At 42.9% G+C, this 22,769-nt stretch overlaps 1 protein-coding gene across 2 annotated transcripts in view; it reads right to left on the bottom strand.

The window, feature by feature from the left end:
• GTF2F2 (general transcription factor IIF subunit 2) overlaps positions 1 to 22,769 on the bottom strand; it is a 133,477-nt gene that overhangs the window by 86,522 nt on the left and 24,186 nt on the right. The window contains exon 5 of one of the 2 annotated variants that reach the window (XM_005287171.5): positions 17,560 to 17,598. The exons of the other annotated variant lie outside the window; for it this stretch is intronic. Within the exon in view, the coding sequence (XP_005287228.1) occupies positions 17,560 to 17,598 (39 nt within the window). The remainder of the gene's footprint in view (positions 1 to 17,559; positions 17,599 to 22,769) is intronic. 2 annotated transcript variants of the gene reach the window in all.

Genomic DNA, 22,769 nt, shown 5'->3' with positions numbered 1-22,769 from the left:
ATATAAGACTGCAAAAGGCTGTAAAAGCTATCAATTTGATTCTAAATTAAACAGATTATTTCAGAGCTCATGTATTTAAATCATAAAAATTTACAGCTACATCACTCATTTGCTGAGAATCCCTGAAAAAAATGCCTACAATAACAAAAGCCAAATAATGTTAGTATAATTTACTTTACTTTGTATTACAGGAAATATGTGAATGCATAAAGGTAAGTAGAGAACTAGATATATTTCAAAAGTATCTATTTTGAATGGTTTATTCAAGGGTTTTGCATAAAATTTAATGTAACAGGTTTTCAATTACACATTAGATTCAAATTTTGAAGTTGACATTCTCCACTTGTCGTTGCTGTTCATAAAGAGTGGCAAATTAACAGATATATTGCTTTGTATAATGTATTACTAACCAGTAAGTGGAACTTTGAATTCTGAATAGATCACCTGCTGATATTTAAAATGCATCAATGTAAGGGGCAGATGAAACATTTCTCTCCCTTCTCATATCCTTAATATTTATCCAGTTCTTTCTTTCATTTATAATTTTTATTAAGGGAACAAGATACATCGTCCACAGTGCAACTAGAATAAATCCAGAAGTAAACATTAGTTAAATATCTGTCATTAAGAAAACCTGGACTAAACACAACCTTCATGTAAGCAGGTGCAATTCCTATTCACCTCACCTTTGCTTCAGTTGGAGCTGCACCTACTTATGCAAGGTCTGAATTTGGCCCTTTGACTCTATCAACCATGCACCGTTCAACTGAAATCAAGTGAGAAGAAATTGGTGCTATTTAAATTTTTAAAAAAAATTTAGTTTCTTACTAAATAAGACTGGAGTTCTTTGCTTTATTAGTATAGAAAATGAACTCTACATAGGAAAAAATAAAAAAGTTTTCATACAAAATATGATTCTCACTACACTAAAATTTCAATCATGTTGAACAACACGACAGTCACCAGACAAGCTTAAAGCGCCATTCTGTCTTGGATTTTACACAGGACCAAACCAATTTTTAACAGGGAATGGGAATACACCGTGTTCCTATCCTGCAACATGGAACTGTACTTCAACAATAACTGGGAACAACTGTATCTCTCACTAGAGCTAATTTGCAATATTGAGAGGACTGAAATTTCCAGACAAGAGAATAGAGACACTTAAATGACTCAAAATGGTATTCCCACATGGGAAAAAACAATTTTTTTTATTGAAATCTCTCTGGAATTCCTCCCCAAAATGCATAAGATCACCACTCCAAACCATGCATTTTTCTATTTAGCTTCCAGGTATAACACTTAGGAATAATTATAGCATAGTGGTATGTGGGAAAGTTACCATTTTAAACTGAAGTAGCCATTAAATTAGTAAACATAGCACTATCGATGACTCCTGTCTGAAGTGAATGTGAAAACTTACATGAAACAAGTTTGATATAGTACAACCTCAGAGTTATGAACACCAGAGTTACAAACTAACCTGTCAACCACACACCTCATTTGGAACCGAAAGTACACAATCTGGTAGCAGCAAAGACCAAAAAATAAAAAAGCAAATACAGTACAGTACCGTGTTAAACTACTAAAAAAAAATAAAGGGAAAGTTTAAAAAGAAATATTGGACAAGGTAAGGAAACTGTTTCCATGTTTGTTTCATTTAAATTAAGATGGTTAAAAGCAGTATTTTTCGTCTGCATAATAAAGTTTCACAGCTTTTTTAAGTCAACGTTCAGTTGTAAACTTTTGAAAGAACTATAACGTTTTGTTCAGATTTACGAACAAACTCAATTCCCATATTTTGCTGATTTTTAATGGACTCTGAACTATAGCAAAAATACTATAGCAAAAAGAGATACTGTGACACAAAATAATTGTGAACAAACTGCAAGAAAATCTTTAGTGGACTTGTCATCTCTATACTAGAATGGGTAATAGTAACTAGGCAGGCAACCTAAGGAAGCACCATGACTGCCCTACAAATCATAAAGAAGTTTGTTTCCAGTACTGTCAAAAACAAAACCTGTATAAGCACAAAGTCTGGAGGAGGCTGTCATTCATAAGATGTCAAATCATCCATTTTCTTAAACATTTTTTGGATATCTTCAGTTCTATTGAATTCTTGATTGGGATTTAAAGTGACTATTGAATTTTAAATAAAGAAAATAGTAAATATTTATTTTGATTGTAACAGTCATTAATACAAAAGGTATACTGTCTTTTACCTTTTCAACTGACTTCTTGGCATTTGACCTTTAAAGAAACTGAAGTGGTCTAATGTCAGAGAAGTACTATTTTCTTTACCTTACAATTTCACACTCAAAAAAAAGGGGGGGGGACACAGATCTGGTGATTTTGCATTTACTAGGGGAAATTGTACCTAACTATTAAAAAATGGTAGCCCATACTTAAATTACCACACCAGCCCATCCATAATAGCATAAAACCCAACCCCATCACAAATATGTTTACAAAAAAGAGTAAATCACACTACAATGCTTTTACAAAGGTTAAATGAAAGCTTTTTACTTGACAAGACCTAAGTCCAGGGTGCGCGCTCCCTTCTAGCGGCTGATTACATTACTATCTGAAATAATTCAAGAACCTTTACCACACACATGTGATGTATTTAAGGTCAGCTATGCCCAGGGGAGAAAAAGCATCCTATGTCCAGGACTAAGAAAAAAAATTACCCATTATATTATAAAATTTGTGGGTTTAAGTCTCAAGGATTCAGGCTATTAAACAATTCTTATTAGAAAGCTTCCCAATTCTCATTTAAAATATCATTGGCATCAATGTTTTATAGCAAGCACCTGAGAGCACCTCCTGTAGGAGAACACTTCAACCTCCCTGGCCACACAATAGCAGATGTAAAGGTAGCCATCTTACAGCAAAAAAACTTCAGGACCAGACTCCAGAGAGAAACTGCTGAGCTCCAGTTCATTTGCAAATTTGACACCATCAGATCAGGATTAAACAAAGACTGTGAATGGCTATCCAACTACAGAAGCAGTTTCTCCTCCCTTGGTGTTCACACCTCAACTGCTAGCAGAGCACCTCACCCTCTCTGATTGAACTAACCTCATTATCTCCATACTGATTTATACCTGCCTCTGGAGATTTCCATTACTTGCATCCGAAGAAGTGAGGTTCTTACCCACGAAAGCTTTTGCTCCCAATACTTCTGTTAGTCTCAAAGGTGCCACAGGACCCTCTGTTGCTTTTTCCAATAGATCAATACACTGTATGTGTGCACAGCTAGTTAGGTGTACATTTGAATTCAAACACAGCTGACTTTTGCCAGACAAGCTAGTAAGATATGCAACCCAGTTATCTTTAGGGATCTTTTTTCCCTTTTACCTAAAAGGGGGGGGGGGGGGTAGAAAATTGCATGCTCAGTGTTAATATTGATACAACACTGGAGTTACAGAATCAAGTGCTCAAAGGTCAGAAAATATCTGAAATTAAGATTGTTCTGGCAATGCTAGCTTGGGCACTATGTATAGGTGAAATATTTTCTTTTCCTCTTTTTCTTGTTAAGGGTTAGACTAATGGTGTAATGGTAAAATAAAATAAAATCATATATATATTTTATAGGTAAACCATCCTAAAATCCATATTCCCCAAATCAGAAGCGAGTAAAATCAGTTTACCCAAGTTTACCCTCGATTATAATACTAATTAGACTGAACTATTAAGTTTAGCCCTCAATATTAGGCAGAATATAGCTTCACCCACAGGAGGAACACCACAAAATTGGAACTCAGGCCACGTCTAGCAAGCTTAGGCTATGTCTAAACTATGCAACTTTTAGCGACACAGCTGTGTTGCTACAGCCATGAGGCTAAAAGGCACGCAGTGTAGCTGCTGTTTGTTAGGGTTACCATATTCAAACATTTAAAAAAAGAGGACCACTCCACGGGGCCCCGGTCCCGCCCCCGGCCCTGCCCCAACTCCGCCCCCTTCCCCACCCCCACCCCTTCTCCGCCCCCATTCCAACCCCTTCCCCAAAGTCCCTGCCCCAACTCTGCCCCCTCCTCTGAGCACCCGCATTCCCCCTCCTCCCTCCCGCTCTGATCTTGGTTGGGGATTGCTAAGTGCTTCCCTGCTCCCCACTCGCCCCGCAGCCCCTATGCCCTTGCCTGCCCTACTCCTCCTCACCCTGCAGCCTCTGCACCCCTCACCCCTGCAGCCTCTGTGCCCCCTGCTCCCCACTCGCCCTGCAGCCTCTGCACCCCCCACCCCTGCAGCCTCTGTGCCCCCTGCTCCCCACTCGCCCTGCAGCCTCTGCACCCCCCCGCCCCTGCAGCCTCTGTGCCCCCTGCTCCCCACTCGCCCTGTAGCCTCTGCGCCCCCTGCCCCTGCAGCCTCCACACACACACACACACACACACCCCGCCGCCTGCCCTGCTCCCCCCGCTCACCCGGCAGAGGGAGAAATGCAGGCTCCACGTGGAATCAAACACAGCCGCGCTGCTCTGTGGGGGAGGAGGGAGCGGGGGACGGGGAGGGACTCTGGCTGCTAGAGGCCCTAGTGGCTGCGAGCGGCTTTCAATCAGGCCAGGCGTCCAATCAGCCACGCCGCACTCCGCATGAGGGGAAGGGGGAAATCCCGGACATTTCTACTTGATTAGAAATCCCCCCCGGATGGCCATTTAACACTGAAAAAGCCGGACATGTCCAGGGAAACCCGGACGGATGGTAACCCTACTGTTTGTGAGCACTCCTGCCTACAAAGCGCTGTTCTTTTGTCTTTCGGGGGAAGGGGTGTGTTTTTTTAACACCTCTGAATGACAAAAGTTTTGTTGTTCAGTTGCCAGTGTAGACATAACCTGCACACCACTAAGGCTTTCTTTGAGGATGAGGATTGATAGGTCATATATAGGGTGATCGCTTTATGAAAAGTGCTTACCCACAGGTGACAGGGTATTTTTGTCTTTTATCATTTTCCTGTGTGAGTTCATTCAAGAGCATAGCACGCGTCTGGTTTCACCCATTTAATTGTTATTGGGCATTTAGTGCATTGAATGAGGTATACCACATGTGGTATCCATGGAACCTACACATGCCTCTTGAAAGATGTGTTTGGAGGGGCGGGTGCTGATCATTGTAGAAGTGGAAATGTGTCTGCATGTTTTGCATGTGTTGTTCTGGCAGGATCTGGTGCCGCTATGAATTGGCGTGTCCTGGTCTCTGGGAAGCTTGTTTCCGATTATGAGCTTGGAGAGGTTGGGGGATTGTTTAAAGGCCCGAAATGGGGGTTCAGGAAAGATTTCTTTCAGGATGGGGTCCCCATCAAGTATGGGTTGTAGTTATTTGATGATACCCCATATGGATCCTAGTACAGGTGGTAAATGACAAGTAGAAGTCTGCGGTCAGAGGAGGTTCTATTTCTGTATCGAAGCAGGTTCTCTTGGGGTATTTGAGTGGCCCATTCCATGATGAGATCTATTTTTCTGGTGGAGTGTCCTGGTTTGGTGAAAGTGGTTTTGAGTGTGTTACAGTGTTTATCCAAGACTTTCTCCGCAGACCATATTCTGTGGTATCTAGGTGCCAGGCTGCAGCTAACAGATTTCTAAGTGTGTTTGGAGTGGTTACTGGACCTATGAAGGTAGGTGTGGTGATTCGTGGGTTTCTTGTCTATAGGGTTTCATTGTTGCAGCTGAGTATGGTGTACAGGAAGTTGATGTTAGTGTGGGAGTGTTCCAGAGAGATTGATGCTGCAGGAGCTGACCAACTTTAATGCTTGCTTCCCCAATGACCAGTGTTTTATATCACCACCTTAACACTGCATTATGATTTTTTTTAAAAAGCTTTTAAATAACTATAACAACTGCATAATTGTCAACTAGTCTGAGGTGAAAATACTTTTTAGGTAGATATGATTTATTTAATTCCTAAATCTAAGGAAAAATTAATTAAAAAAATTCTATGTAAGCTTTTAGAACATCTCACTTGTGCCCAAAAAAATTAACACTCATGGCTGAAAAGTTAATTTATGAAAATTCAATAGTGATTCAGTTGATTGGTGTGACAGGTTAGGCAGAGGCAAGAGAGAACAAGACAAAAAAGAACAGCATTATGTTTTGAGGTGCATTTATTCATTGAAAGGAAAACATCTAGAAGGATTCTGAGACTCGACTAGAACAAGCAAGCAGACAGAAAAAATTGAGTGAAGGGGAAGAGGAAGCTATTGGTATGGGGAGGGAAATCACAGATATTAAAGGTAGCTCAGGTGGTGGTGATAGATCTCTTTTCATAGAACATTAGCAAAATTACTCTCTTTCAAAGTGGAAAGGAATGGAAGATTAAAGGTGAAACAGTAAGGTTACATTTTAGTAGGAATTGAAGACTGCCAGCAACCTCTGCACTTAGACACAGAATATTGGATTTTAAGCATTCTGAAAAAGATGCTACACTGAGTCAAGCAAGATTTGAAGATGCAAACACACAAACCAGAGTCCTCAAGATACCAGACAGTAGTTTTATAGGCCCTGTGGTGGTTGTCATACCAGAGGAACTGTCCAGATTTATGATAAATGGAGTAAACTATAGAAGAGCAAGAGTACAGAATTTAGATAGCCAACCATCATAAGGGGATTTGTCCCATCTAAATTAGGGAAGAATAAAATTTTTGAGTAGTCAGCTGGAGAAAGAGACGTAGAGGTTGTTTTGTTTAAGATTAGAAAAAGGTTTAGCTAACAGCTTACCTTGACCAGCTAAACTGAGGGGTAATAAGGTTTTAACCTATGTCTATAATAGTGAAAAGATTTTGATTATGTTGGGGCTGGCTAGCCTTTTGTTAGATAATCCTTCCTAATGTAGACAACCCTAAGGGAGAAATGTTAAACTTGACAAGGAGGTGGCCGCTAATAGTGAAGTCAAGAGCAGTTCAATGAATGAGAGAGGTAATTCTGCTATGTCAATTAAAAACAAGTCTATGAGGAGATAAGGGTGTGGCATTCACTAAAGAAGTCGAGAAGGAGTAAGACATTTGAGACAAGTAAATTAACGTTTATAAAGCACTTTTAAGATAAAAATGCTACATATTAATATATGGAATGTAATCTTAAATGTTTGTCACCAGAGATCATCATTTACACAGAAATAAGAGTGGATGAGAAGTGAGGTGAGAACTCCAGAAGGAAGTTAGGGTTCGATGTTAAGGAGTGTGAGAGCTGTAGAGTCTTAATAATCAGGTAAACTGAACAGGAGAGGAAAGTACAGTCACCTGCTAATAGCAGCGCTAGACTCTGGATAATGATTTTACTGAAGTGTGGCATAAGTACCACATGCAGCTAAAGAAACAGTCTTAAAAAAATAGTTTCTACCTGTAGTGGCAATAGATTAACATCATTTCCATTACAGACATGTCATTTAAAACAAATCTTGTTCATTTGAAACCTCTAGAATAGAGTATTACTCTGCTGCTTCAGAAATAAAAAGGTCCCCAAATTGTTAATTTCAATTGTACATAATAGCTTTCCACTTAAATCACTATTAGACCGTGAAGACATCTGAGCGCAAGTTAACACACCAACATCTTAAAGTCAAAAAATTAGAAGGTGATTGTTTAAAAATAATCCACCCAAAAGGTCTGCAAATATTTAGTTAATGTTGGTATTGAAACACACACACACACACACACACACACACACACACCCACCTTACCTTGGCTCATCCACTCATTATGATGGGGGAACCCTATTAGTTGGTACACCTCTACCTCGATATAACGCTGTCCTCAGGAGCCAAAAAAATCTTACCGCGTTATAGGTGAAACCGCATTATATCGAACTTGCTTTGATCCGCCGGAGTGCACAGCCCCGCCCCCCCGGAGCACTGCTTTACCGTGTTATATCAGAATGTGTGTTATATCGGGTCGCGTTATATCGGGGTAGAGGTGTACTTGAAAAATGTGTTTGCATTCTCTGCTGAGTATGAGAATTACAATAGCATGGTCTTTGTTTGTCTGATCCTGTGACAGAGTGCAAGCTCACCTGTTAACTCCCTGCACTCTGATCACTCTGCCACCAATTAGTTCCCCAAAGAAAACTGATTAGATAATTAACTTCAATTATCCCGGGGGACAGGGGGGGGGAGGGCTCAGTGAACTAAAGAGACATTTAGCCCATCAGCTCAAGACTGATAAGAAGGGCACAAGGAAGGAAGGTGTGGGGTGAACAGGTTAATTGAGCCCACTCTCAAAAAGATCCTAGAGAAGGGAGACCTCTGTTCCTCAGGCCCTGGAGAAAGGGCCAAAAGCACAGGGAACACTGTAAATAGCATTGCTGCACGGGACTGTAAAGATGTTGTTGGAGGGAACACATAAACAACATAGCGTGGATACCTAACCAGTGGAGGTTTCTGAGCAGGTTTCTGTGATGCAAGAAGGCAGGAGCAGACCACAGCCTGCTATAGATCCCTATGTTAGATATCTATTAGATGCTCATGTCTCATCTCAAAATATATTATCTTTGTGGAAATTTAAAGAAGCAACCAGAAATCTGTTTTTCTCCATAGCAAATACCTTTTCTATTATACAAACAGTGTAATTAAAAATACTCTTAAGCGCTAGTTCTACTTGAAGCCTAGAAAATGTGAGAAATTGGCATTCCAACACCACACTCTTGAGATATGCAATGGCAAAGAGACAAAATAGAAGACCTTTCCAAATATTAAACAGCAGTTGTTTCTTTGAAGTCACATATCTCAAATGGATGAGTCTGATTAATCTCAAAACTACTAAAAAATTTTGCTTTGGCTTATCATATGCAAAATTTCAGGCAGAAGTGCTTTTTTTGGATGTTTGGGAAATGGGAAATTTATAACTATTTTTAATATAAACTACTAAATACAGAGATGCTACTGCAGCCCCACACCTTAGAAACAGATCTCAAATTTCTGAGATGATAAATAGATTGAGGAAAAAAACAGTTTCTTTATTCACTCCTGACCAATTCTATCAATGAAGAAGGACGGAGAATTAAGCAAACAAACTAGTGATGAGGGGACTAAGTATTTAGAAACAAATAGAATAAGCAATTGCAACACCAAGTTTAGTATAGTTTAGGGTTACCATACGTCCTCTTTTTCCCGGACGTGTCCGGCTTTTCGGCAGTCAAACCCCCGTCCGGGGGGAATTGCCAAAAAGCCGAACATGTCCAGGAAAATGGCAGCTCTGCTCCTCCCCGACTCTTCGGCTCTGTTTAAGAGCCGGGCTGCCCGAACGCTACTGGCTTCGGGCAGCCCCGTGCCTCCAGACCCTGCGCCGCCAGAGCCCGGGAGGGGAAGTGCCCGGCTGGGGGCGCAGGGTCTGGAGGCCCGGGGGCTGCCCGAATCCGGTAGCGCTCGGGCAGCCCGGCTCTTAAACAGAGCCGAAGAGTCGGGGAGGAGCAGAGCCGCCACGGCTGGAGGCTCTGCTCCTCTTCGGCTCTGTGTAACTGACACAGTGTCAGTTACACAGAGCTGCCGCGGCTGGAGGCTCTGCTCCTCTTCGGCTCTGTTTAAGAGCCGGGCTTCCCGAGAGCTACCGGCTTCGGGCAGCCCCCGTGCCTCCGGACCCTGCGCCCCCAGCCGGGCACTTCCCCTCCCGGGCTCCGGCGGCGCAGGGTCTGGAGGCACGGGACTGCCCGAAGCCGGTAGCGCTGGGGCAGCCCGGCTCTTAAACAGAGCCGAAGGGAAGCAGAGCCTCCAGCCGTGGTGGCTCTGCTCTTCTTCGGCTCTGTGTAACTTACACAGTGTAAGTTACGCAGAGGCGCCGGAGCCCCGGAGGGGAAGTGCCCGGCTGGGGGTGCAGGGTCCGGAGGCATAGGGGCTGCCCAAAGCCCGAGCGCTACCGGCTTCACGGTTTGCTGGGCAGCCTCTAGACCCTGCGCCCCCGGCTGGGCGCTTCCCCTCCCGGGCTCCAGCTGCGCTGGGGAAGCGCCGGCTGGGGGCGCAGGGTCTGGGGGCTGCCCGGCAAACCCTGAAGCCGGTAGCACTGGGGCAGCCCTTTCCCCCTGGCTTGGAGTGGGAGGGAGGAGGGGGCGGAGTTAGGGTGGGGAAGGGGCGGAGTTGGGGTGGGGCTAGGGGTGGGGAAATGGGCGGGGTCAGGGCCCGTGGAGGGTCCTCTATTTTTATTTATGAGATATGGTAACCCTAGTATAGTTTGTTGCCTCCCTAGTGCTCACATGCATCAGAGATGTTAAACCCTGTGGCAAATACTAGGGAGGAAGCAGTATTTGTTCAATGTTGAAACCTGTGACACTGAGAAATAAATTAGAGCTCCCGCAAGCTTGGTTGAAAAAAATCAGTAAGAACAAGAAAAGGCCTTTGAGGGTTCTAGTCTTATTAATACTAAGAGTGCTTTGTCTAAAGCTTTCAACTCTCACAATATTTCCACCATCAAGTCTGAAGTCAGTAAAAGACAATGCTTTTGCATCACAGAACTGAAAAAACAGGGGGAAAATAGATGTTCATTTGTTCTGAAAAAATTACAGAGGCTGCAGGAGAGACTGAAGATACCTTGTCTTCTGGGAGCCCCACCTAAAATAGCAGTGGTCACTAACAAGGCATTGTAATCCTCTATCTAGTCTGTGGAGGCTGGTTTTGTAATGTGAGGCTCACTCTGGGAATTCATCACAGAGGATATGGAGGAAGATCCTGCAAACTCTCTGATCTGAGCCAGGAGAGAATTTTGGTTTAGTCTACTACATCAACAACCAAGGCATGTCTGACATGTCTAGAGAGGCAGGAAACTCTGGAAAGGAACACAAACTTTGCACTTAGAACAGAACCTTGTGGCCTTCAGTTCAGACAGCACATGCCAAGAGTAGTGAAATAGACTGAAAGCTCTAAAGTGAAGTCAAATTGTCTGCATGAGGCACAAACTTTCTTTTTTATTATTGAAATAAATTACACTTAAGGTAAACATTAATTGCTACTGAAAGAAAACCATCACAAGCTGAAAACAACATGACAGTGCTATTAAAGCACATAAATATAATAAAATATTCATAGTATATTGAAATGTATAGTTGGCCACTAGGGACTTCTGATATTTATAATTGCTGGCCCATGTTAATGCATGCTCTTCTCCTTACACTAATATTCCCTCCCTACTTCTTCTTCCTAATGTTTGCAATATCCCTTGTTGTACCAGGTTTTAATCTAGACTGGGGCAGGGATTGTTATCCTACTCTATGTTTGTACAGCAAATGAAGCCTCAATCCTGACTAAGGCTTCCAGGCACTACTGAAAAGTTCATAATATAAATGTTGCTCAGTCCTGAAGACACTGAATAGGAGGCAATTAGAGATCCTTGTCACATATGACTTCACAAGCTGGAAAATGGTACATTTCACACTTGAATGGTTTTTTTAACTATTAGGTTTTGTTTGTTTTTGGAGAGTAATTCATTGGAGTATTGCACCATAACTGTTGTTGATAACCATATTTCACAGAGTTACAGCTTTCCTTCAAAACATTATTAGTAAATATATGTTGAAATATTTAAGTGGAAGAAAGGAAATCTAATTTGAGCCTAACAGCAAATCTTTCTTAAATTGTTGCACAAAATTACATAACCTTATACAAATTTCCATACAAATTTTACTGCTCTCCCTGCTCTATAGAACTGTTTGCACTGTATTCCATGTTTTCCAGCGCAAATGTCATCAAAACCTAAAATACTCTAAATAATTTCCTTTCTTTCAACATTATTTCACATTCCTTACTATATTAGGTTTCTCTATCTACAGACAGTTTAAGAATTAAGTATTTGTGTCTACAATTTGCCAGCACATGCATATTTGTGGCAGACAAAGTTTACACACTAGGTTCACGCTGTACTGCCTGAGGTATATCAAATAATTAACTCCTTTTGCTTGAATGCACAAGGGAAACTGTAAAAAGGATGCATCTCTTCCCACCAGAACAGAAGGCATCAAGATTGCCCACTGGCAAGTTCAGGAAAAGAATACGAGTGACAAGTTGTCCAAAAGGAAAATATGCGTTAAGTAGCAGTTGTTCAGGGCTTGCTATGAATTCATATCAAGATTTTGAAACCCGAATTTAGATCTGTTAAGTGTACGATTGGCTTGCTACAGCTCCAGATATCTCATAGATACATAGCTTATCATTCATATCAACTAGTGAATAAACATACAGGTCACAGACATGCACATACTCTCAAGGTACAATATCAATTTAAAAGAAAAGAGTAATTTTATTTTCATCTATAGATAACATCTGCATATACCCACTACATACAAAAGCTGTGTGAAAAGAATATTAAGTTTGCAAATGTAAGCTTTCAAAATTTAGAAAACGTCAGCACTAAGGTTGCCCATGCAATTTTAACTTAGACAAGTGCATTATGTCATAGTCTTTAATTATATGACCACACATTTCTTCCACAGCACCTGTCTCACAAAGGATGGATGGTACTCAGGGACTGAAGTTGCTATTGAGTATTTCTTTTTATTCTCACCAATGCGGCCCTATACCTTCTCTACTGTACACCACCCATACCTTGCACTACATATGGAACTGATTTCTCCAGTATTGCCCATGTGAGGAAGGTGGGTAGGTATTATAATCCTCATTTTATAGCTAGGGAAATAGTGACATGCCCAAACCCACATAATGAGCCAATGACAGAACCAGGATTAGAATTTAGGGCCACCTGGTTCCTAACCCAGTGCTCATTCCTGGAGACAGTGGTATGTTACTGCTGAGCATCCACAGCTTCCACTGACTTCAGTAGTCGTAAGTGCTCAGCACTTCTGAACATCAGGCAAAGGTGTCCCACACTGGGCACACAGAAAGCAGGTCACACACAATTAGTGGCCACCTCTGAAAATGTCTGGTTAAGTGACTTGCTCAGCATCACATAAGAAGTCAATAAAACAGCCCGTTCTCCTGCGTGTCATTCAGCAGCCTTAACCATGACACCATGTTCTCTTTTCCTACACTCCTCTGCTTAATCCACTTTACACCTTCCAACTTCTGCAGTGAATAAGTTAGGGATCCTACAGACAACAGCCTTGATCAATACACAACCCTGATTCAGTGCCTGAGCGTTGACCATACTATACATTGAATGAAGCAGGATCCCTGTAGAAAAAATAGTATGCGATCATTCTAATTGAAGACTGGCTCATAAGGCATACACAGAAAGGGACTAGATTAAGGTTAAGTGGGCAACCTTTTTTCTGGTATTTCCTAACTTTTGAGTGATTGCCTTAGCAGCCCTCATAACATTCTTTTTGCATAGCTTTTCTCTTCTTCCCATGTAATTTCCTCATTTTTAAAAAAGAAAGAAAAATAATTCTATAATGAGTGGGTAAAATTGATAATTAGAAATGTGTTTATTATTTCGCATTTTCTTATTTTATTCATGTTCTGCTGAAGTCTGAATCTAGACTGCTAGTCTAGATTAATAAAAGAAGGGTGTTGCTAAACACTGTACAAGCATACGTAAGAAATCATCCTTGTCTCAAAACTGCTTAAAGTAAACTCACAGACATGGCAGACAAAGGGTAGGGTGAAGAGAGATGCTATACACAAGCAGAATAATCCAAAGGTAGTTTGCAAATGTCATGTTAGATTCATGACTTTTCTGGAAGAGAAGAATATAAGAATGGCCATATTGAGTTAGACCAATGGTCCATCTAGCCCAATATCCTGTCTTCCAACACCGACTGGTGCCAGATGCTTCAGAGAGAATGAACAGAAAAGGGCAATTTATCAAGTGATCCACCTTCTGTCATCCAGTCCCAGCTTCTGGCAGTCAGAGGTTTAGGGACACCCAGAGCATGGGGTTGTGTTCCTGATCATCTTGGCTAATAACCATTGATGGACATATTCTTATCTAATTCTTTTATGAACCCAGTCGTACTTTTCGCCTTCACAACATCTCCTGGCAACAAGTTCCACTTGATGACTGTGCACTGTGTGAAGTAGTACTTTTTTGTTTGTTTTAAACCTGCTGACTACTGATTTCATCAGCTGACCCCTGATTCTTGTGTTATGTGAAGGGGAAAACACTTCCCTATTCACTTTCTCGACATCATTCAGGATTTCACAGACCTCCGTCATCTCAGCTGAACAGTTCCAGTCTTTTTAATCTCTCTTCATAGGAAGCGGTTCCATATCCCTAATAATTTTTGTTGCCCTTCTCTGTACCTTTTCCAATTCTAACATATCTTTTTTGAAATGAGTGATCATAACTGAACGCAGCATTCAAGGTGTGGACATACCATGGATTTATATAGTGGCATCCTGGTATTTTCTGTCTTTTTACCTATCCCTTTCCCAGGGCCGGTGCAACCTATTAGGTGACCTAGGCGGTCGCCTAGGGCACTAGCATTTGGGGGGCAGCATTTTCTTCGGCGGAGACTGCAGCAGCTGGATCTTCGGCCGCCCCGGTCGTCGTCGGCATTTAGCGGAGGGAACTGGGGCAGGGGGGCGCGGGGAGGACTGCCTGCAGCAAGTAAAGGGGGGGGGCGGCACGCAGGGGAACTCCCCGCCCCAGCTCACCTTTGCTCCGCCCTCTCCCGACCACGCCGCCCCGCTTTGCTTCTCTCCCTCCCAGGCTTGTGGCGCCAAACAGCTGATTGGCACCGCAAGCCTGGGAGGCGGGAGAAGTGGAGCAGGACGGCTACTCGGGGAGGAGATGGAGCAGAGGTGAGCTGGGGTGGAGAGCTGCCGCACGGCTCCCCAGACGGAGCGGGGAGCTGCCACCGGGGGGGGCGAGGGGGGCGCTGCTCAGGGTGGGGGGAGGAGCTACTGCGGGGGGGGTGCCTCAGGGCAGAGGGAAGGGTGGGAAGCTGCTGCAGGGCTCGGGGAGGGGACAGAGCAGAGGTGAGCTGGGGTGGGGAGCTGCCACATGGCTCCCTGGGCCGGGAGAGGGGGTGGGAAGCTGCCGCGGGGGGGGCGCCTCAGGGCGGAGGGCGCAAGGTGGAAGTTTCGCCTAGGGCACGAAACATCCTTGCACCGGCCCTGCCCTTTCCTATTAGTTTCTAACACTTAGGGTTTTTTTGACTGCCACTGCAAACTGAGCAGAGGTTTTGAGGGAACTATCCACAATGACTCCAAGATCTCTTCCTTGAATGTTAACAGCTAATTTAGGCCCCATCATTTTGTTTGTATAGTTGTACTGTATGTTGTATGTAGAAGGGTTAACCAAATAAAATAAATGTGACAGCCAAGATTTTTTTCTGTAAAATTGTGATGCGAGTCCCATCAATTTATTAGTATCCATCCCGTCTTTAGTTTTTTAGATTCTAAATTCTTCAGGTAAGGATCATCTTTTCATTATGTGTACACAAGTGCCTAGTATAATGGGACTCCAATCCCTGATTGAGGTCTGTAAGCACTACTGCAATACAAATAATAATGAGGCACAACAAAATCCCAAACTGCTGCACTTATTTACATGTAAGCATGTGGTCAATGGGGTAAGTCATGTAGGGTGCCTATGATGGGAGAGGTAATAATTTAATAATTCCCCAGAAGAGGAATGGAGATACATACACACACCCACAAAAATAATGTTAAAATAATACAGCATAAATGGTACCATTCTGAAAGATTTTAGCAATTATTAGCTGCTGTACATACACCAGCTGAAAGCAGCAAATCTCAGCTTCCAGGTAGTATAAAACTTTCACCTCCAAGTTCATTACAGAGCAGTTGTTTAAGTCACAACACAGATAAAATACAAGAGTAAAACAGTAATCCGAATGAACAGATTTTAACAAATAATCGTGTAACATTCCCAACTATAAATACACTATGGAATTGTATAAATGCATTCCCAAGTCAAACATTTCTAAGCACTCATCATGATCCCTTTGACATGGTTAGTCCATTTTATCAGAAAGCATCTCAATCAACTCAGTACTGGAAACCTATCCCTTCTCAGAAAGAATTATTCCCAGTACCCAGATCTAAATGGTATGCTCTTTCAGCAACCTTTAAAGTTAAGATGTGATTCAAATAAAAGTCAAAATATTGGAACATTAAAAGATTTATATGGAGGTGGATGAAAAATAATATTCTGGTGAGTCATTCTGAAACAGTTAATATTGGACATGTGTTTAAGGATTGTTTTGAGGGAAGAAAAGGAAGAAGCCAGCCTTTGCAATCCATCTAAATCTAAAATCCCTTTCATTACCCTTTACTTAGTGTCATCATAGCCCTTACTGTACTTTATTTGTACATGTAAATGGTAACCCATGTTCTGAGAAGACTTGCATTTCTCTCCACATTCTATGATAGCTGTGTCTAATATCCCCATTCCCCAAGTTCATGCTTAGTATTGGCCCTTATTTCCTTCTGCATTTTAATGATATTTTCGTTCTCCATCAAACAAAAACTTTTCATTTCAAAAAAGCGGACTTGGACCTTTTCCTAAGTAACACTTAACACTATCATGCTCTCATGTGCTCATTTGGAAACTCCAGCAATGTAATCATATATAAACATGTTGCTGACCTTAGTAAAATCAATAGAACAGTTTGTTTCTAGGCAAGCCATATCTGATTTTCTGTGACTAATCAGAGGTAGTCCAAATGTACGTGTGACTTCTTTCATACAATACTACTCTACCTTTCGGTAAGAGCACAAAAGACTATTTCTATACTTATTACATTCTTTATTGTAGCAACTACGGCTCATCATTTGAAAATGTAGTTTTCCTACAATTAGAAAAGAAATCTTAATATACACAGATTGGTTATTATACAAAATAATTCTTTAAAATGCTTGCTTTGACACACAATTTGAAAGAGACAGTGGATCCCACCTTCTCAAAATGTATATGTGAAGACTTTATTTTATTAGTGTACATGTTGCGCATTAACTGATAGATATTTCTTGTGCTAAACTTCCTATCCCAGTGGCTCTCTGAACTAAAGATCACTGATGTGTGCTCCATCAATTTGAACTGATTTAAATATCACCATCGTCTTTAACCCTATTTGATAAGCCACTTTTGAAACAACCACCTTACTACTGATCCAAGTATTATTTTTTCCTTTCTTGACTCTTCCTTGACAATTATATACTGTGCACAACAGTTAAGTATGCAGAATCGAATGAATGCAATACAACCAATATATGACCTTTTTGATTTCTGACTCTGTAGGGTTAAACCCAAATACCACGTTTTGGGAATTAGACAGAATAAAAATACTTTCCCATCAAAAAGTCAGAACAAACTACAAATTATCTAACATGAGACCACAGAAAAAACACCAACCCCAAAACAGAAATACTGAATCCAAACACTTAAAAAAAGATTCTAAGAAAATATTAAGGATTTACTGGTCTTCCTTCCCTAGTAACTTTACATTTCTTGTAAAAATCTATGAATAATTTAAGTCCCTCATTATAGCAGTCAATCAATTCAAGTTATTTTTCAAATGTATGGCGTTTCTCTATCTAGTCACCCTGAACAAACCTTTAAGAAATTAGCACACTAAAACTAAAATAGAAAAACTGAAAATGAGGATTTATTAGATGCAAAGCATTTCTCAAGTGTACCAGGCAGTTGAGTCCAACACTTACCAGCATTGCTGTTCTCAGATTTTTCTTCTGGCTGGCTTTCTGCAGAAAAAGAACAATAATGTTTCTTTGATCTTGGAGTATGACAAAAATTATTCTAAAGTATGTTTAAGAAGTGACTTGCAAAAATCCAAGAATATACAAGTGGATAAAAGGGATGAGAAATAGCACAAACACAGGAGTCATTTCCTTAGAGTTTATAAATATACTTTGAAAGAGGCAATTCCCCACAAAGAGCAACAAAAGTCTCATTTGGAGTCCAAGCCTACAACAAATTCCATGCAGGAGCACCCCTAAGCTCCTGTTAATAGGGCTCCATCTGAGTGCAGGCAGCTGCCTATATGGAGTCAGTGACAAGACTGGATTTAAATAATGAATAGAAACCTTCTACTTCACTAGGCCATGCTGGTCAAAACTCATTTTATTTTGTAGGTTTAGAAATGCAGACTGATCTGAAGAGAGATCTGCACTCATGCAGTTTGCAAGGAGTAGAAATGGGGAGAAGACTGGATACAGTTGAACCAGGTTAAGTCTCTATAGTCTGTTAGATATATATCCTGGTTTCAGATGGAGAGTTTAAAGAATTTCCAGAATATGGGTAATGATCATTAATTAGCATGAGATAATCACCTCTCAAACTGTCTATTCTACAGCTATCTTGCAGCTTAGTATACAAAATAAGAGTTTGTTTCTGTAACCCTACTTCCACAGCTGTCTGATTTACCATTTGACTATTATTGTTTCTATAACTGTAGTCCTAAACAGCCCCCAAATGAGATTAGAGCCCCTTTGTGTTAGGTACTGTATATACACAGAGTCCCTGCTCCAAGGCACTTATAATAAAATAGACAGGACAGAAGGGGGGGGGGGGGGGGGAAAACAGAGTGATGAAGTAACTTGCTGAAACTTACAAGCATCCTATCCCCTATACCGGAGGTGGGCAAACTACAGCCCGCAGGACACATCCGGCCCATAGGCCTGTCCTGCCCGGCCCTTGAGCTCCTGGCCGGGGAGGCTAGCCCCCACTGTCCCCACTCCCCCACTGTCCCCCCTTCCCCGCAGCCACGCCACTGCATGGGCAGCGCTCTGGGCAGTGGGGTTGCGCACTCCTGCCGAGCAGGCGGCACAGCTGCCAGACATGCTGCTCTGAGCGGCATAGTAAGGGGGCCAGGGCAGGGGGGTTGGATAAGGGACGGGAGGTCCCGGGGGGCAGTCAGGGGGCGGGGGTGTGGATGGGGTCAGAGCAGTCAGGGGACTGGGAGCAGGGGGGTTGGATAGGGTGTGGAGTCCTGGGGGCGGTTAGGGGACAAGGACCGGGGGGGGTTGGATGGATCAGGCGTTCTGAGGGGGCAGTCAGGGGGTGGGAAGTGGGAGGGGTCAGATGGGGGCGGGGCCAGATTGTTTGGGGAGGCACAGCCTTCCCTACCTGGCCCTCCATACAGTTTTGCAACCCCAAGGTGGCCCTTGGGCCAAAAAGTTTGCGCACCCCTGCCCTATACTAAGGTCTGCATGGCACAAACTACAGATACACAACCTTGCAAGAGATGGAAGACAGTGGATATATTTGACTGAATTGAACCCTAAACAGCTACAGAATTCTGTAAAGATATATTTCTACACAGAAGTATGACAACTCAAAATTAAACTGAATTCTTTCTCCCTGCCTCCACCTCTCCTAAATGTTTTCCAGGATTGGGAATAAAACCAGTATTTCCTCCTTTTGATACGGTGTCACACCAATGGGAGATATTTGTCCTTAGCTACTCATTTCAACAGACTTGCCAAAGCGACCATTACAGATTATTTACTTAGATCCTAGAGTGGATTATCACTGTAGTTCAGTGAGTATTTTTTATTTATTTATTTTTGTTTAAGTTCAGTTTGTTTCCTCATTTTCTGCCTGTGAGGACTGACAGGCTAAATGCATTAGAAAAAATGAAGTCTCTCACAAAAATCTCCTTCTAGGCTCTGCCTCTTGAGGGTTCATGATAGAGGGTACTATTTGCTCAATGAGAGAACAAAATCAACTATCACGTATATCTACACAGAGGATATATTATAGCTTTCTTGCCCTACAGCATCCCCACAATTAGTGCAGATTCCTGGCAACATTCAAATACACTGGCATTTTATTCCTGTAGGAATAACATAACATGTCTTTTCCTGTTCAGATACCCCTTTAACATGTTATACTTGTCATACATACATTGTATGGTATTACCCAAACATTAAAGTAAACAGTATCCCAATTTGGTTGTACAGGTAATTTATTTCCACAAAATTCTGTAAGCACAACAATGTACGAGCCTTACTGAAGTCTCAAATGGACAAACTATAAGAGATAATCTATCCCTAACTAGGTTATAAAATAAGGGAAAAGTCATTATTAAGGTTATAAGAGTCATGATTTTTTGGTTCACAAGCTGCAGACCCTTAAATTGTGGTTTTAGTGCACGGAGACATCAGCATGGGGACACTCACAAGACGATACTCCCATGGGGGTTAAGTCTCAGGCTTCCTCTTGACAAGGAATGAAGACATGCCCCCTCTTCCCCAGGGAACCCCAGATGGAGTACGATCACATACACGCTCCATCACCTTCTTCCAAGCCATGCAGCCTCCCTTCCAAGGCAGTAGAGCAGCACAGAACACTGTGTCCCTCACCTGACTCTGGAAGGCAAACATAATGGAGGGGCAAACAGGCCAAATCTGAGTGAGTGGCTTTGTGACTTGGTGCAAAGGGTCACAATGACAGTCAAATCTACAGCAACTATAAAAAGTTGCAGTTACTACAACAAAATTATGGCCTCCAATTTTCTTAAAGCCTTGATCATTATAGAAAGCTATTTCGTTATTCCAGATTCTATATTCTCCTAAAGGCCTGGTCTACACTACGGGTTTAGGTAGACTTTAGCAGCGTTCAATCGAATTAAGCCTGGACACGTCCACACGACGAAGCCCTTTCTTTCGACTTAAAGGGTCCTTTAAACCGGTTTCTTTACACCACCTCCGACGAGGGGATTAGCGATAAAACCGGCCTTTGCAGGTCGGAATTGGGGTAGTGTGGGCAGAATTTGACGTTATTGGCCTCCGGGAGCTATCCCACAGTGCTTCATTGTGACCGCTCTGGACAGCACTCTCAACTCAGATGCACTGACCAGGTAGACAGGAAAAGACCCGCGAACGTTTGAATTTCATTTCCTGTTTGCTCAGCGTGGAGAGCACAGGTGACCACGCAGAGCTCATCAGCACAGGTAACCGTGATGGAGTCCCAGGATCGCAAAAGAGCTCCAGCATGGACCGAACGGGAGGTACGGGATCTGCTCGCCATATGGGGAGATGAAGCAGTGATAGCTGAACTCCGTAGCAGTAAAAGAAATGGAAAAGTATTAGAAAAGATCTCCAAGGCCATGAAGGACCGAGGCCATAACAGGGACACACAGCAGTGCCGCGTGAAAATTAAGGAGCTACGGCAAGCTTACCACAAAGCAGAGAAGCAAACGGAAGGTCCGGGGCAGAGCCGCAAACTTGCCGCTTCTACGCGGAGCTGCATGCGATCCTAGGGGGTGCAGCCACCACTACCCCAACCGTGTGCTATGACTCTCTCACTGGAGAAACACACAGGGAAGACAGTTCGGGGAACGAGGAAGATGAGGATGGAGGTACTGTAGGTAGCTCACAGCAGCAAGGAAGCGGAGAAACCGGTTTCCCCAACAGCCAGGATATGTTTGTTACCCTGGACCTGGAACCAGTAACCCCCGAACTCACCCAAGACCCTCAGGGCACACAGGAGACCTCTGGTGAGTGTACCTTTGTAAATATTTGTAAGCATTACACATGGTTTAAAAGCAAGCGTGTTTAATGATTAATTTGCCCTGGCAATCGCGGCCAGTACATCTACTGGAAAAGTCTGTTAACGTGTATGGGGATGGAGCGGAAATCCTCCAGGGACATCTCCAGAAAGCGCTCCTTTATGTACTCCCAAAGCGTTTGCAAAAGGTTTCTGGGGAGGGCTGCCTTATCCCGTCCGCCATGGTAGGACACTTTACCACGCCAGGCCAGTAGCACGTAGTCTGGAATCATTGCATAACAAAGCATGGCAGCGTATGGTCCTGGTGTTTGCTGGCATGCAGACAATATCCATTCCTTATCTCTCTTTGTTATCCTCAGGAGAGTGATATCATTCACGGTCTCCTGGTTGAAATGGGGTGATTTTATTAAGGGGACATTCAGAGGCGCCCGTTCCTGCTCTTCTGAACAGAAAAGGTTCCCCGCTGTTAACCACGCGGTGGAGGGGAGGGGTGAAGTGATCATCCCAGAGAATCGTGTGTGTGTGTGTGGGGGGGGTGGTTTACTTGGGTTTGTGCCGCATATTAACCGGGAAACCGCAGCCCCTCCTTTTACATTGAAAACCCATTTTAAATGGACAACCCAATTCATCCTTGATATGGGAAATGCGCTGCTGTTTGCAACCTTTCCCGCATGTTAAGAAGGTTAAAAAAGCCAAAACACTGTGGCCTACCATGGCTGCCTGCAAGCCGAAATATGCGACCTTGTAATGAAAGAGTGTACCCATTGTTCTCTAAAATGTGTCTTTTTTAACCACCTCTCCCTTCTCCTCCACCAGCGGCAAATGTTTCTCCTTCGCAGAGGCTGGTGAACATTAGAAAGAGAAAACGTAGGACGAGGGACGATATGTTCACGGAGCTGCAGATGTCCTCCCACGCTGATAGAGCACAGCAGAATGCGTGGAGGCAGTCAATGTCGGACATGAGAAAAGCACAATATGAACGAGAGGAGAGGTGGCGGGCTGAATGGCGGGCTGAAAAGAGCAAGTGGCGGGCTGAAGACGATAGGTGGTGTCAGCTTGCAGACAGACGGCAAGAGTCAATGCTCCGTCTGCTGGAGCATCAAACTGATATGCTCGAGCGTATGGTTGAGCTGCAGGAAAGGCAGCAGGAGCAGAGACCGCTGCTACAGCCCCTGTTTAACCAACAGCCCTCCTCCTCAAGTTCCATAGCCTCCTCACCAAGACGCCCAAGAACACGGTGGGGGGGCCTCCGTCCACCCAGTCACTCCACCCCAGATGATCGCCCAAGCATCAGAAGGCTGGCCTTCAATAAGACTTAAAGTTTTAAAATGCAGTGTGTCCTTTTTCATCCCTCCTCCCCCACCCATCCCAGGCTACCTTGGCAATTATCCCCCTACTTCTG

This window comes from Chrysemys picta, chromosome 1, assembly GCF_011386835.1.
Source record: "Chrysemys picta bellii isolate R12L10 chromosome 1, ASM1138683v2, whole genome shotgun sequence".
Lineage (NCBI taxonomy): Eukaryota > Metazoa > Chordata > Testudines > Emydidae > Chrysemys > Chrysemys picta.
This window is presented reverse-complemented; position numbering and strand designations above follow the sequence as displayed.